Source organism: Alternaria burnsii (genome assembly GCF_013036055.1).
Source record: "Alternaria burnsii strain CBS107.38 chromosome Unknown 746, whole genome shotgun sequence".
In the NCBI taxonomy this organism is placed as follows: Eukaryota; Fungi; Ascomycota; class Dothideomycetes; order Pleosporales; family Pleosporaceae; genus Alternaria; species Alternaria burnsii.
Window position 1 is genome coordinate 931,018 of NW_024066109.1, and position 14,378 is coordinate 945,395.

Here is a 14,378-nt window from a genome sequence, read left to right on the forward strand (position 1 = left end):
GACCACTCTTGAGTCGCCCGCACTCGGATCATCAATTACTGCTATACACGACTCGCTACACCAACGTCTCCGCAAACAAGGCATCATCATCGGCCATGCGAAAGGATACAGTGTCACACACCAAATATGCGGCCTGTTTTCTATGAAATGCTGAATACACAAAACACTGTCGTTACCTATGCTTCTGCACAACACACTTAGCATGCGAAAACGTATGGCGAAGTGCCCATTCCATCAAAGAAAGTGGATCTCTTATAGAAGACCGTGAAACTTTTGCTTTTTGAAAATCATTGGGGGTATTAGAGCGAAGATCAGAATGAAGATGGGTGTGAGGGCGGAAGAGAAGCCGGTAGTACAAGATCACGAATCGAGCAGTTATACGGAAGGTGAGAAGAGTCAAGAAGGAAAAGACAAGTCGATTTCCGTTCACATGATGGCAGAAGATGCACAAGTAGGCTTTTTTCGGGCCACCACTTAGGTTCCTGAATCCGATGCTCTGCCCTGAGTTCAAGCAGCTTGTGGCTCTCAAAAGCTTGATTTTCCACGGTCCTAATTTACATGGTCAAGTCATGCTTTTCCCCTTTCACTAATCCTTGTCATTTGTCCCTCGATTTGTTAAAGTTCGTGTGGTCCTTGCACACGCGACTATCACAAACGCAGTTTCTTGCGACTATGAAATGACTATGTCTCTTCGTCGTTCTTATTTCTATCGTCGACTTCACATATACAGTACCCATTCTCTAAAAACTCAAGTATATATTCTCCACTCCACTAGATATGTCCGTCTCCACTTCTACAATGATAGAGATACGTGACTACGTTACCAACATTCGTTATATCCGTCGCCCTTCATCTGAGCTAGGAGACTACGGCGCCCTCGTCTCCAACTGCTTCAATTACTTCAACCGGAACCGAGAAACCCACACAGTACATTTCCACTTTCGGCGGGACTCGCGTTGTGAGAATGGGAAGTTACTAAAGGAGGATGAATGGGCCAATGGATCGTATGAGGTACTATACGCACACTTTGTGAGGAGAGTCCAAGCTCGAGGTCAAAGCAGCCTCGGCTTTGGACACAGGGCTAGAAAGTCGACAACACCTCCAGAAGTCTCATCGCCCGAGTCTCCATGGAAACAGCCGCAGTTACCAAATCTTGATGATGAAGGGTTTCCCATCGTGGGAAATCCACCAGCTCATCCATTGTTGGAAGCTTTCAGTCCTGCCCCTACTCCCGTACCACCACCACCACCAGCTCCTCTACAGCCTCCTCTAGCCGTTCGTCGAGCAGCCATGCAACGTCGAAACACGAATTCGACAGTCGTGTACTCTATCGGCCCACCAATTCCTACTTCACACTATAGTACTAAGTATTTTTCTGTCCCATACATCTTCATCCCGTTACGTCCTGCCCAGCCTCGACCACGGTCACACGCTCAGCGTTACAGTGATCCCTTTCCAGGTTTCAGATCCCTACCAATTGCGGAGAGGATCATGTTACGTGAAGACCAACCAGAGCAAGAAGTATCAGGGCCAGGAGAGCGCGCATCCGATGAGAGTTCGCTGGAATCCTTCGACTTTGACAACTTTTTTGATGTTTCTTCGGAAGTGAGCCAGTATTCACCACGAAGGCAACAATGGCAAGGAGGAAAGCAAGATCAGGAAGGGCTCGAAGAAGAGGGTCGTGTGTCTGTTGCGCGTTCGCAGGATTCTTTTGGACGGTTCGTGACCGAGAAGACAGAGAGTCCATTGTTTGTGACAGATGAAAGTGAAAGAGATTTTCAGGGGGATTTGGCTTGGGAGACTGACGATGAGGAGGTGGGGGCGAGAGAGGAACAAGGAGGTAGTGATAGTGATGAAGGTGTAGAAGATTGAGAGTGTTCGTATCGGCACTTGGGTGTTAGAAAAGTAGAGCTGGAGGATACAACAAAAATCCTTGTGCGATTCCAGCATGATATAATACATCTTGGGAAAATTCAATTACTTCACTTGTCTATTTGGTGTCAACTTATCGAGCTGTCGATCTCTATGGTAGTTCAAGCACGACAATAAAAACTTAGTGATAGTTCTGCATTCCTCGTCTCTCGCGGCGCGTCTCAACTTCGATCTGTGTGCACAGTGTAAACGGCAGCAGACACAGTATATTGCATCTTGATAATGATATTCAGCGCACGATACTCGCCATCAGAATCCTCTCGATCGCACTCCGCAAGACTAAGGACAAAGAAAGATACATTCAGATCATAACGGCGTTGATGAAACGTAACAGGGAATCATGAAGAAGGGAAGAAAATCAAACTAACACACCCATGCGAGTAGTCCACTAGCTTCAGTGTTGAGGACTAAAGATATCCGGCAAGCATTCACCATACCATGAATTGTCGACCCCGCTTTATGTGTAAACACTTTCCGTAAAGGAGTTCACCTGCAGTCCCCGTTCAGCCATATCAGCATTCTCAAGGAACTTCAACTGCATCCACACTAGATGCCCCTTCACACGATCTAGTTCCGCTCTAATCTCCTTGACAGGCCTGACCATGTCGTACAAGTGCCCCTGCTTATGCTCCTTATCGCCCGAAGGATTAGGGGTAAACTTATCATAGTCTTCGAACGTAAGGATACTGTCATCGGGATCGGCGTGGAACAAGGACCTGAACACCTCTGTATTGGTGGTTGCGCGCTCGGTCCACTCGTCCCATAGTTTAGGTGACAAGGGATCGGAGACAAAGTCAGCTTCGGGGCCGGGCATGGGATCGTTCGGCGATTTCTCGCCAGGCGGTTGCGCGTTGGGGTCATCTGCAGCATTGAGGGACTGAGGTGGGAGTAGGCCGAGATGTTCGCGCCATAAGCTGCTGCGAAGTTGATGGGCAAGGCGTGCAGCTTTGTAAGGCTTGCCATCCATCTCCGTATCGATCTCGTCCGTATCCTGCAAGACAATCGAGAGTTCTGAATCATGGAAGCCTAATTGGGAGCGGTCATTGATGTTGGAAGAACCGCAGATAACGGTCCTGTCATCAACGATGCAGATTTTGGCGTGGATGTAGAGCTCCTCTTGGAAGAAGTGCTCCTTTTCGTCTTCCTCTTCACCTTCCCAATCTTCTTCGCTGGGCTTCTTTTCCGTGAGCATGGCGTCGTCGGCAATCGAATCAGGATCAATGACACCGCCCTGGTCACCTTTGCCTATGTCCTCAGACTCGCTCATATATGCCTTCCTCAACTCAGCCGCTTTACGACGTGCCTCCTCTCCTCCTTCCTCCGGTGATGCTTCCAGCTCATCGATTTCAGCTGCTTCAAGCTCCATGTACGTCATGCCGGACTTCTTCTCACGCTCCTTAAGCGTGGGTGTGACATTAATGCGGTCATACGAACGGAGGTTGAAAAAGAAGATGTACTTTTCGGGGTCGACACCGGCCGCTTTGACTCTTCCGAAGATGCTTTCATCCCCTCTACAGATGCTCTTGAATTGATAATCCATGATGGCGCGTGTGCCGGCAGCAGCTTGATCTCGCAGGTCTCCTGCGAATCCTGGAATAGCCGGGATGACAATGATCAGTCTGAAGTTGCGCTGCTCCTTGGCTGCTGAAACCACTGCATCAACCATCGCAGCTCCAATCTGGTTATGGACAGGGTTCGTATCATTTTTTCCCGTCGCCGTGATGAAGAATTGATTCTCAATGTAAACATAGTGTTTCGCGTTACGGATGAGCTCGCAGTATGCGTTCTGGATACTGTGCTCATGGGGATCGATACCCATGCTCCAGTCTCCGCTACTTCGGACTAATTGTGCATGTACGGTACCGCGATTGTCGAGATTTTTGCTTTTCAGCTGAGTGATGGGATGGTGCACGTATTCACCCACAGGAAACTTGGGCCTCTGCACTCCGATCAGATCTTCGTCAGCTCCTTCTCGACCTTCCATGGTAAGCCAGTCATATCTTTCGTCACGCTTGTACTTTTCTCGCTTCACAAAGTTCCATCGCAGGACGAAATGTTCCGCAATGTCGTACACCGCCGGACCGATAACGCCCATGGCTACGTCGTGCCATGGCATGCGACCGTACTCGAGCTTGTTCAGCTTGTTGGATTTCCAATCCTGAACACTCTCAAAATCCATGATACGGTTGTTGTTGTAATCCTGACCAGGGAAGATCTGATTTTGTACACCAGAGGGGTGCGCATCGGAAAGCGGATGTTGCTTCTCGTCCCATCGTCCGTAACACAAGTCCAGTCCACCAATAAAGGCCATAGCATAGTCGATGACAATAAACTTTTCGTGATGTGCCCAATAGAATGTCATATCTGAGGCGTTCTCGAAGACATTGTGATCGGGATGTCTCATTACCTTGATGTTTCCGTATCCAGGTTCACCCTCGTCAATGAGACCCATCAGTGCTTTCTTGGTATGCTGGCTGTTGCACGTGAGGGCTGCAGAAACCTGTTCAATATAAGTTGATGAATATCTGCTGCTAATTGACGACCTTACCTCCTTGTACACGGAAATATAGATCTTCACACCAGCCGCGGCGCGTCGCTTGAGCACCTGGTCCAACCGAAAATGCTGATTGTAGTAAGGCGGTCGCTTTAGGAAGAGCTCAGGGCTGAGCCACCAGTCTGCGATGTAAATAGTCTCTTTGGCCTGCTCCAATGCCTCGGCAACGGCCCAGAAGTAGTCCCTGCCATCTACATACCACTTCACTAAGTTACCATCTCGCTCCGGTGCAAAACTCTGGAACCGGTGGTTCTCTGCAATCTTACTCCTCTTCGCATCTGTTTGCTTCTCATGCTCTTCGTCATGGCGATGATTGGCGTTGAAGAGGTTGGTAAATTTGCCAATCTTATGCTTCACATGCACGGCCTTGATATGCGCACCTCGCAGTTTGGTGTGCTCAAGTTTCTGCTCGATCTCCTCTATCTTTTCAGAGGCGCGATGGTTGAAGGGGTGAAAGAGCTTCTTAAGGCCCTTCTCTTGAGAGGGCATCTTGACGGCCGTGCGCAGCGATCAGCAATCGCGCGGGGTAACAATAGTGATGATGAGGCTGGAGAGATGGAGAGGCTGAGGAGTGAGGCGTAGGCGACGTAGAGGCGATCAGTCGCGTGCACAGGTCTTGTACTGACCCGCAGGAATGGAATAACCTGTATTCACTGTGGAGTACTTGGCAGGTAAATAGGCAAGGTGCGATCTCAGCCGGAGAGACCGATTGGTGACGTCACCAGAGACTAGCCATGTTCAGGAACAACATTCATGCACCTCCCTCAAGCATCCATCGCGTCTGAGGTTACAATCCGCGATTCGCGACGTTACGGAATCAATGCGATATCCGCGATGAGATATATGACGGGTTGTTCCAAGAAGCTCATCTCAGCAAAAGCAAACAGCATGATCAGATCCATGAGTTGTTTCCCAGATAATGAGAATACCCCTACCCCGCGTATTCGGCCCTCCCGGCTGATTCCTTCCACCAGCCACCACTTCCGAAACTAGGCGCATGCACGCTACATTATTGGCGAGAAGGCCTAAAATGCGGCGCATCATCTGAGAGAAAAGTCTGTGAGACTACAAGCTTTGACAGAATGTCATCAGAAGTTGCTTGCGTGGCCCGATCAACGTGATCGTGTGCTTGGTGTGGAGCGATTATGAGCGCAGTTTCTTTTTGTCAAGCATCATGGCATCATGGTCAATATGATTACGCAAATGAACAACAATCATATTTGATAACAACGTAGGATTGGTTATGGGGACTACCAATACGGCGATCGTTTCATAGCCAGAATAAGAACACATCAGACGTTACCCACGAGCTATGACCCAAGTATTACCAAAGTGTTAAATATTGACAACGCAGACTTACTATGTACAACTGTAGTCGTACTCGTGGACAGGTGGTTCGCCGATACCCTCCAGTAAATCAGACCCTATGACAACGCTTGTTCACCATTACTTCCGGAACAGTCTTAATCGTAAGTACGTAGAGCGTGGATCATGGGAACGCCATCCCATGAACCATCACTATAACGCGCCTCTCCAAGCGAACGAAAGCAAGACCCAAATAAAAGAACGCAGGCTCGTAACACGAAGCAATTGAATAAGCTTCGGCGCTGTATGACGTACCTGGGATAAACCAAAGGTAGGTCAAGATACTGCCGAAAGTCCTTGCAGAACACCAGTCGATCAGGCAACAACAACGACCGGCCATCCGTCCTCCCAGTCGAGGTAGTTGTAACCAAAGAAGAACTGATCGGCCTCGTAGCCTACACTCTGGCGGACTGCGTCAACGTCAGCTCAGGTTTCGTGTATCACGTCCACTCTTCCGCATACCATAATGATAATACATCACCGTCCTCCCATTATCAGGGTGCGCCATGACACCCTGACCACCAGGCGCATAGATATCGCCATGACTGGCGAGGATCGTAGTACCACCATTCTCTTCGAGACAACTCTTGCCCTCTCGGTCATAAAAGGGTCCGGTTGGGGCTTCCGAGCGGCAGACGACAACGTGGTACACTTGACCTTCCGGTGCAAGACCGTCCTTGTCTGATGGCTTGTTGCAGCACTGACCAACACTGTAGAATATATAGTAGAAGTTCTTTTCTTTGTGCATGATAGCACCTTCAGAGACTCCGGCGCCGATAGTACCATTGCGCACCAAGTTATTGATACGATTGTTGTCCGCGGCCCACCTACCAAAAGCTATAAGGTCATCGTAGGGGAATAGCTCAACTTGGAAGATGTCGTCCCAGAAAGATCCAAAGGTGAAGTAAATTGGGTCATTGGGGGTCTCTTGGTACACAAAGGGGTCGATCAAGTTGTACTTGTGAGATAGGGGGAGACCGATATCACCGTGGTCTTGCCAGCTACCTGGCTTAAGGGACAGCGATGTCGCCACACCGATAGACGAGTTCTGGAGACCGATACGGGATACAGAGTAGTGACAGTAGTAAGTGTCTCCTCGCTTCGTCACTGAAGGTGCCTGTTCGCGTCTATCAGAAAGGCGCTCAACACATCAATGCAAGACATCTTGGAGGAGCGAACGTACCCAGATATCCTGTTCTGGGTGGACCATTATACTCGTACCGTTATGCAACAAAGCGCCTTCATAGCGCCAAGGGCCTTCTAGTGAAGGTGCAGTCGCAATAGCGATGTTTCCACTGGTCGAGAAACGCCAGTATTTACCGTCTTCGTACAAGATGCTAGGATCGTGGATCCATGTGCAGTTGCCACGACATGGTTCTGGATCTGGGTACAAACCATCAACTGTCGGACTGCCAGCTTGTGGATCTGGATATGCCTGTGGTCCTGGTCCAGCGTTAGGGTGTGGTCGCGGCGCTGGAATTGGGTTTGCAGCAGCTTCGCGAGCGAGGAGTGGTAGAAAGGTAGCGCTGGTGATGAGTATCGCAGTAAGTAATGCGGTGGTGAACCTCACTGGGCCCGAGTCCCGGATGGTGGTTCCGACGCTCCTCATGGTCAAATATTGATAATCAGTGAGAAAACCAAAGGAAGATGAATGTGTATCAAAGGCGTTTAATCGATCGCAGATTTCATACAGATGGAGCGTGAAAGGCGTCAGGGGTTATGAATTGTCACTAGAAGTCGACAACAGTGTTCGTTTGCAACCACAATAAACAGCTGACGCCAAAGCCTATGACACGGCGCTCGGAATTCATGAGTATGATAGGATCTGTTGTAAGACCCGCACCTCTCGTGACTAAAGAAGTGGTAAGATCTGTATAATGTACGCAAGGATTGGCCACGAACGCTCTTGTGCAAACCCCCACCTCTGCCTTTCATTCAGGGAAGCGCTCGGAAATTCGTCATGCGACATAATTCCAGAGCTAGGAGAGGGTCAGACGCTCCGTGCAAGCCCCGGATTTCGGCCTCGTATGTGCGGCGGTGAGAAGAGCAATAGCAAGTAGAGGCTAGGCAGGCAACAAAGCCCCGTCCGAGCAAGAGCTCATGAAGAGAGTCGTATGACATCGTCGAGCTTGTGCCTGTTTAAACGCCGCAGATTTATTACCTGTAGGTACGCGATATTCATAGGATCGTGAACATATTCGGATGCGTGGAGTGCCGATGCCATAGCGGTTTTGCAATACTGCTGGTGGATGTACCGCTCGAGTAGTACCAGTGATGTCAGCGATTGCTTTTCGTCTGAGTATTCTGCATCGGGTGCATGCTCATCGAACTATTTTCGAGTTGTTGCCCTCTGTGGTATCGAAGCTCGAGTGAAACGTTACACGACCAGATCCGGTGTCCGCTATTACAGTCAAACGTACGCCAAATATTTCATTTACTCCGCGATGCTGGTAGTGCCACATGGAGATTCCAAGGTTTCGACTATGACACCGCTGATCTATATTAGTATGCTGTGTAGTCGCATCGAGAAGTATCAGACTTGAGTCAAACCCTCTGATCGGGCGCAACGTGGCAACCGCCACAACATTGGGGCTGTGTGACGGTACGCCATCTTGAAGCTACTGTCTTCCACTCTGCATTCAACAGTCGAAACACAAAGCCATGCTCCTCAAAAGCAAAGTGCTGCATATATCAGTGGGTCGGAAACAATGATGTCGGTGATGAAGTTGAAGGCCACCGCAGAGATTTGCGAACGCGGTGAAGTTGACTGTGACAAATCTCATTGTACGGCGAAGGTCGTGCAAAGGCTCCGCACGAGAACCACACGTTTGTCTACCTGCTTCTTTCGGAGTTTTTCTCCCATCTTGCCTGTTGCTTGCCAAAAACTAATTGGGCGCCTTGTAACCTTCGACGTCGGTGCTGTTACTCCATTTGTCGAACTTCTTGACGCTTTCATTGTACGTATCCAGCTTCTTGTTGATGAGACTGTATGCGTCGGTGCCGACTACGCACCGCATAGGCGGATCGTCCATGACTGCTAGATCGTAGAAGACCTTGGCAGCCTTGGCGGGATCTTTAAAAAGCTTGTCAGTTTTCGTTCGATTTATAGAGGATTCACGACAACGAACCTCCTGCTTGGGAGCCATGGCGCCCTTGAGCCTGCTTCTTTGGGTCGACGTCCGCGTATGCCGGGTTTGAGATCTCTCCAAAGTCCATACTACGACCTGACCAGTCGGTTCGGAAACCACCGGGTTCGATGCAAGTGAACTTTATTCCCCACTCAGGCTTCACTTCTTTGGAGATTGCCTCTGTGAATCCTTCGACTGCCCATTTGCTGGCACAGTAGATGGAGAAATTAGGCACGCCTAGTGCGCATCAGCTGCGAATCCAAATATCAAAGGCATTAGGCTTACCAATCTGACCACCAATAGATGTTACTTGCTGGATGACACCTCCGGTCTTCCTGTCGCGCATAGTCTCCATGGCCTTCCTTGTGACATCGATGAGACCGAAAAAGTTGATCTCCATCTGCTGTCTGATTTGCTTTTCCGACAACGTTTCAAAAGGCCCATTGAGACCGTATCCGGCATTGTTGCAAACAACGTCGATTTTTCCGAATTTCTTAATAGCCGCGTCGAAGGCATTGTCGATGGATTCTCTCTTTGTTACATCGAGGTCCACAAGCAGACTGTTGGAGTCGTTGGCACCATCGAAGGATAGTTTGGAAGAGTTGCGCGCAGTTGCGACAACATAGTCACCCTTTTGCAAAACGACCTTGACGAACTCCTCGCCAAAGCCAGTAGAGCATCCAGTTATGAGGAAGACACGGGGAGCCATGGTGGTGCAACTGGGATAAAGTGTTGAGGATATGATCGAGAGTGAGGTGCAAATGCTGCGTTGTGCTTCTCGCAACCGCTCAAGCCGCTCCTCATATACTACGGGGATTGACGACGTCAAGTGCGGCCATTGCCATTACGTCAGGATCCGTTAAGGGAGCTCACGGTGTTAGCGGAGTTGGTCCGGCAGCGACTACGGACTGGCGAGTCAATCTAGACGGGCGATGGCAGGTGCGATGCTAAAGCCGAGTACAAACCGAACAAGAGGAGCAAAAAGTACTTGAGCTTTGCCGATTGGTGATGGTCGACTGCTGTCAGGCCGGAAGAGGATGGTTAATGGGCAAGGAACGCGTGACGGAAAGAGACTAGCGCCGACGCGAATTGATGTCGCGAAACTGGTGCCCCTCGAAGCGTTTACCACGGCAACAGCACAAACAATACGCCCCGTTCAGATAGCCGCTGCCACCACCCCCGCTTACGCTGTATTGATCCAGTTTTTTGCAGCGATTGGCATTTTACTAGTCCAAGAGTCACATAATACACCATGGCCGAGGTAATCAGGGACGAGGAGGTGCGCAGGCGCGTGCGACTTGCCCAAGAGTTTCTCGACCCAGACGATGTCTCGAGGCGAAGGTATGGAGCACATGTTCGCTTGGGCAGGCGCCGACTGACGGCTCCAGCTACCGACCCGACATCCTGGTGATGCTCAATCGGGGCCTCCGAAGACTCACAGTAGGTGCAGCACGCCAGAACAGGATGCGCGTACTCACCGTGTCCAGGTCAGCATAGACGAGATCCGCTCACATAACCGCGAACTGGCCGATGGTCTGCTCAACTCGCCCTTCGAATTCACAGAAGCCTTCGACCGCGCCCTCAAGGATGTCGTGCGCACCTTCACCGACCGCCCAAAGTCCGAGACCAGCGACGACGTGGTCTACTATTGCGCATACATTGGCAGCTTCGGCGAGTACTCGTGTAACCCGCGTACATTGGGCTCAAACCAGCTGAACCACATGGTGTCGCTCGAGGGCATCGTCACAAAAACCTCCCTAGTGCGGCCAAAGGTGGTCAAGAGCGTCCACTACAACGAGAACAAGCAGAAGTTCCACTCGCGCGAGTACAGAGACCAGACCATGACTACCGGTGCGGCGAGCACCAGCGTCTATCCGACAGACGATGGCGAGGGGAATCCACTTGTCACCGAGTACGGCTACTGCATCTACCGCGACCATCAGACCATCTCCATCCAGGAGATGCCCGAGCGTGCGCCTGCTGGACAGCTGCCGCGTTCGGTTGATGTCATCTTAGACGACGACCTCGTCGATCGCGTCAAGCCTGGCGACCGCATACAGCTTGTCGGAATATATCGCTCACTCGGTAACCGCAACGCTGGTGCTGGCAGCTCGACCTTTCGCACACTGATCCTGGCAAACAATGTTATCCTTCTCTCTTCCAAGTCCGGTGGCGGCATCGCTCAGGTTTCCATTACCGACACCGATATCCGCAACATCAACAAGATATCCAAAAACAGGCGCGTATTCGAGTTGCTATCGCAGTCACTCGCCCCCTCCATTTACGGACACGACTACATCAAAAAGGCAATTCTTTTGCTTCTTCTGGGAGGACAAGAAAAGAACCTTGAGAACGGCACCCATCTGAGAGGAGACATCAACATTCTCATGGTTGGTGACCCCTCGACTGCTAAATCGCAACTTCTGCGATTCGTGCTGAATACCGCCCCACTCGCCATCGCCACCACTGGTCGTGGCTCGTCCGGCGTTGGTCTCACAGCTGCCGTCACTTCAGACAAGGAGACAGGCGAGCGTCGTCTTGAGGCTGGTGCCATGGTTCTTGCTGACCGTGGTGTTGTCTGTATTGATGAGTTTGACAAGATGTCTGATGTTGACCGTGTAGCTATTCACGAAGTCATGGAGCAACAGACCGTGACCATTGCCAAAGCCGGTATCCATACCTCGCTCAATGCCCGATGCAGCGTCGTCGCAGCTGCCAACCCCATTTTCGGTCAATACGACATTCACAAAGACCCTCATCGCAACATTGCTCTTCCAGATTCTCTTTTATCGCGTTTCGATCTGCTTTTCGTCGTTACCGACGACATCGAAGACGCACGCGACAGGCAGGTTTCTGAGCACGTCCTCCGCATGCATCGATACCGTCAGCCTGGCACCGAGGAGGGTGCACCAGTCCGAGAGGAGGGAGCTCAGCTCTTGGGTGTCGGTCTCGACACTGATGCTGATGCCAACCGTCCAACGGAAGTTTACGAGAAGTTCAATCCCATGCTGCATTCCGGTGTCACAATCACAGTTGGACGTGGGGCGAACCGAAGGACCGAGGTCCTCAGCATACCTTTTATCAAAAAGTACATCCAATATGCTAAACGCGAGAAACCAATCCTTACCAAGGGTGCAGCCGATCACATCGTAGCAACCTACTCTGCACTGCGGAACGACGAGCTGGATGCTGGTACCCGCCGCACTTCACCTATCACAGCGCGTACTCTCGAAACACTCATTCGTCTTTCCACTGCACACGCAAAAGCTCGTCTGTCAAAGCGAGTAGAGCAGAAGGATGCAGAGGTCGCGGAACAAATTCTCCGTTTCGCGCTGTTCAAGGAAGTTGTCGAGGACGACCGCCGCAAGCGAAGACGAACAGTCCGTGACCCAGATGCCATGTCCACGGACGGAGAGTCATCCGGTGATGATGATGATGAAGACGGTGACGAGCAAGAGGCCACACAATCTCGCCGCACGGGTGGGCCATCTACTCGTAACACGCGTACGGGCACTACACGCACCCCCGCAGCCGAAGAGGATGGTGGAGAAGACGACGACAACGAAGACCTTTACAACGCTACGCCGAAGACTCAGCGCACAACCAATCGTACACAGTCGTCCCGCGCTGGCGCATCATCACAAGTCAGCGCCGCATCTTCACACCCCGAATCCCAGCTACCAGCCACACAAACTGAATCGCAAGAATCCCAGGACATCACGCCGGCACGTCTGCAAGTGTTTCAAACAGCACTTGGTCAACTTATCGATGGGCCACTATTTGCGAACGATGCTGCAGATGTGGAACCACTGGTTGCTGCTGTAAATGCCAGACTTGGTGGCGGTAACGGGCGCGAAGCATTTGAGGAAGCTGAGGCAGAGAAGGCACTTGAAGCGCTCAGCGAGAGGAACAAGATCATGTACTCTGGAGGTATCGTATACAAGATCTAGAGAGCTAGACATAAGTATAGATGCATGATCCAATGTGGATATGAAGCGATGATCATCGATTTTGCTGTTACGCAGTAGATATGGCGTTATTTTGGTTATGGAGACAAACGTGCGAGCGTAATTCAACGATGTTTTGCTACGACAAGCACATGTAGGCGGAAATACCCAAGCTCACAATGTTTACAAAGACGACCAGCACGATGGAAGGAGATTTGTTTTCATTCATTTGTTGGTCATGACATCATCTCTTTGTAAAGGTATCACTCGACATTCCCTGCCCATTTTATACAGGAGAGTCCTGCTTGGCGAATTGCCTTGCCAACGCCTCAATGCTATCTGCGATCCTCTTGAATTCATCTTTCTGCTCTCCGGCAAGGTCACCACCATCCATGGCAGCATCGTCGTCCTGGTTGCCCCATTGGATCTCCATTGTGTTGAAGTCAACCTTGGTGTCTAGGCCGTAGACGTCCTTGCTTGGGTGTGAAGGGAAGCCGCGTAGTGTGGAGATGAGAGACATGAGCTCCTTAACATCGTCTCTGCCAAGGGTCTTAGTAACGACAGAATGAACTGGAGGCGACTGTGGAAAACGTACTGTGGTACATCACCCTTCTTTTCTGATGACTTGGAGTTACCGTTGTAGTTGGACATGCGAATGCTAGCTGGGCGGTTGGGCTCGCCGATAACCTCGATCATGTGTGTTGGTGCGCCTGTACGTCTCGTAAGTGAGAGACTGCATATGTTGAACCGAAGAACTCACCATTGAAAGGCTTGCTAAGAACGATCTGGAACTCTCCAGACGGCGGGGGTGCGACCATGCGAGGCATCTTGATATGTAGTCTGTTTGGATTGGTCTGGAAAGTAGCAAGAGGTTTGAAGTTTTTAAGTTACGAAGTCTGTAAACTGTGAAGTATTTCAGCTGAAAGGTGTGTAAGTAAAACTTCAGGCGGGGTATGTGCTGAGGGGTCGTTTTGTAGCTGGTGGTAGCATAGACCATATGCCATCATCGCATGCAGGTACCCACACTAGTGTTGCTGTTGATGTCATGATGAATCAATCGCGGCTACCGATGTGGATCGCGAAAGTTTCCCATGTCTTCTCCACCTCCTGTCGATGAACCATCTGAATGTCGATGCGATGGGAGCGATGGTGGTCAGAATTTGCGGTTGATTTTGCTACAGATCGTGTACAACGCGTTGTCGCTTGACGCGTGAACACGGGGTATGACATCACCTCCTCTACTCATGCTATGTTTATTTCTGCCTCAAATTGATCTGGCAGAATACTATTGGGGCGTTTCCATTCACAACGGCGCTGTTCGTGTTCTTATAGAAAAAGAAAAGTGGAACGATGGCTGATGAATGATAGAGTGGCTAATTCTCTCAGTACCCATTCACCCTTGCTACACAGACAAAAGCATCCTCAGCCTTGAGTGAATATGTCCTGCTGTAT

The 14,378-nt window shown here is 50.5% G+C and overlaps 6 protein-coding genes across 6 annotated transcripts; 2 read left to right on the plus strand and 4 right to left on the minus strand.

The window, feature by feature from the left end:
* Positions 1-777: 777 nt before the first annotated feature.
* On the plus strand, positions 778-1,872 carry GT037_002870 (uncharacterized protein; the record flags this gene model as incomplete). Its single annotated transcript, XM_038927917.1, has 1 exon — positions 778-1,872. One exon carries the CDS (start codon positions 778-780, stop codon positions 1,870-1,872), a length of 1,095 nt encoding a protein of 364 aa, XP_038789195.1.
* A 517-nt stretch (positions 1,873-2,389) lies between these two features.
* GT037_002871 (phospholipase d nuclease) lies at positions 2,390-4,975 on the minus strand (the record flags this gene model as incomplete). Its single annotated transcript, XM_038927918.1, has 2 exons — positions 2,390-4,432; positions 4,481-4,975. The coding sequence occupies 2 exons, from the start codon at positions 4,973-4,975 to the stop codon at positions 2,390-2,392; spliced, it is 2,538 nt and encodes an 845-aa protein (XP_038789196.1).
* A 1,191-nt stretch (positions 4,976-6,166) lies between these two features.
* On the minus strand, positions 6,167-7,460 carry GT037_002872 (glycoside hydrolase family 43 protein; the record flags this gene model as incomplete). The annotated part of the gene is made up of 3 exons (XM_038927919.1): positions 6,167-6,261; positions 6,314-6,968; positions 7,035-7,460. The coding sequence occupies 3 exons, from the start codon at positions 7,458-7,460 to the stop codon at positions 6,167-6,169; spliced, it is 1,176 nt and encodes a 391-aa protein (XP_038789197.1).
* Positions 7,461-8,736: 1,276 nt separating this feature from the next.
* On the minus strand, positions 8,737-9,688 carry GT037_002873 (nad-binding protein; the record flags this gene model as incomplete). The annotated part of the gene is made up of 3 exons (XM_038927920.1): positions 8,737-8,924; positions 8,980-9,216; positions 9,265-9,688. 3 exons carry the CDS (start codon positions 9,686-9,688, stop codon positions 8,737-8,739), a joined length of 849 nt encoding a protein of 282 aa, XP_038789198.1.
* A 543-nt stretch (positions 9,689-10,231) lies between these two features.
* GT037_002874 (dna replication licensing factor mcm3) lies at positions 10,232-12,929 on the plus strand (the record flags this gene model as incomplete). Its single annotated transcript, XM_038927921.1, has 3 exons — positions 10,232-10,320; positions 10,368-10,419; positions 10,467-12,929. 3 exons carry the CDS (start codon positions 10,232-10,234, stop codon positions 12,927-12,929), a joined length of 2,604 nt encoding a protein of 867 aa, XP_038789199.1.
* Positions 12,930-13,212: 283 nt separating this feature from the next.
* On the minus strand, positions 13,213-13,753 carry GT037_002875 (uncharacterized protein; the record flags this gene model as incomplete). Its single annotated transcript, XM_038927922.1, has 3 exons — positions 13,213-13,465; positions 13,522-13,636; positions 13,687-13,753. The coding sequence occupies 3 exons, from the start codon at positions 13,751-13,753 to the stop codon at positions 13,213-13,215; spliced, it is 435 nt and encodes a 144-aa protein (XP_038789200.1).
* Positions 13,754-14,378: the final 625 nt, after the last annotated feature.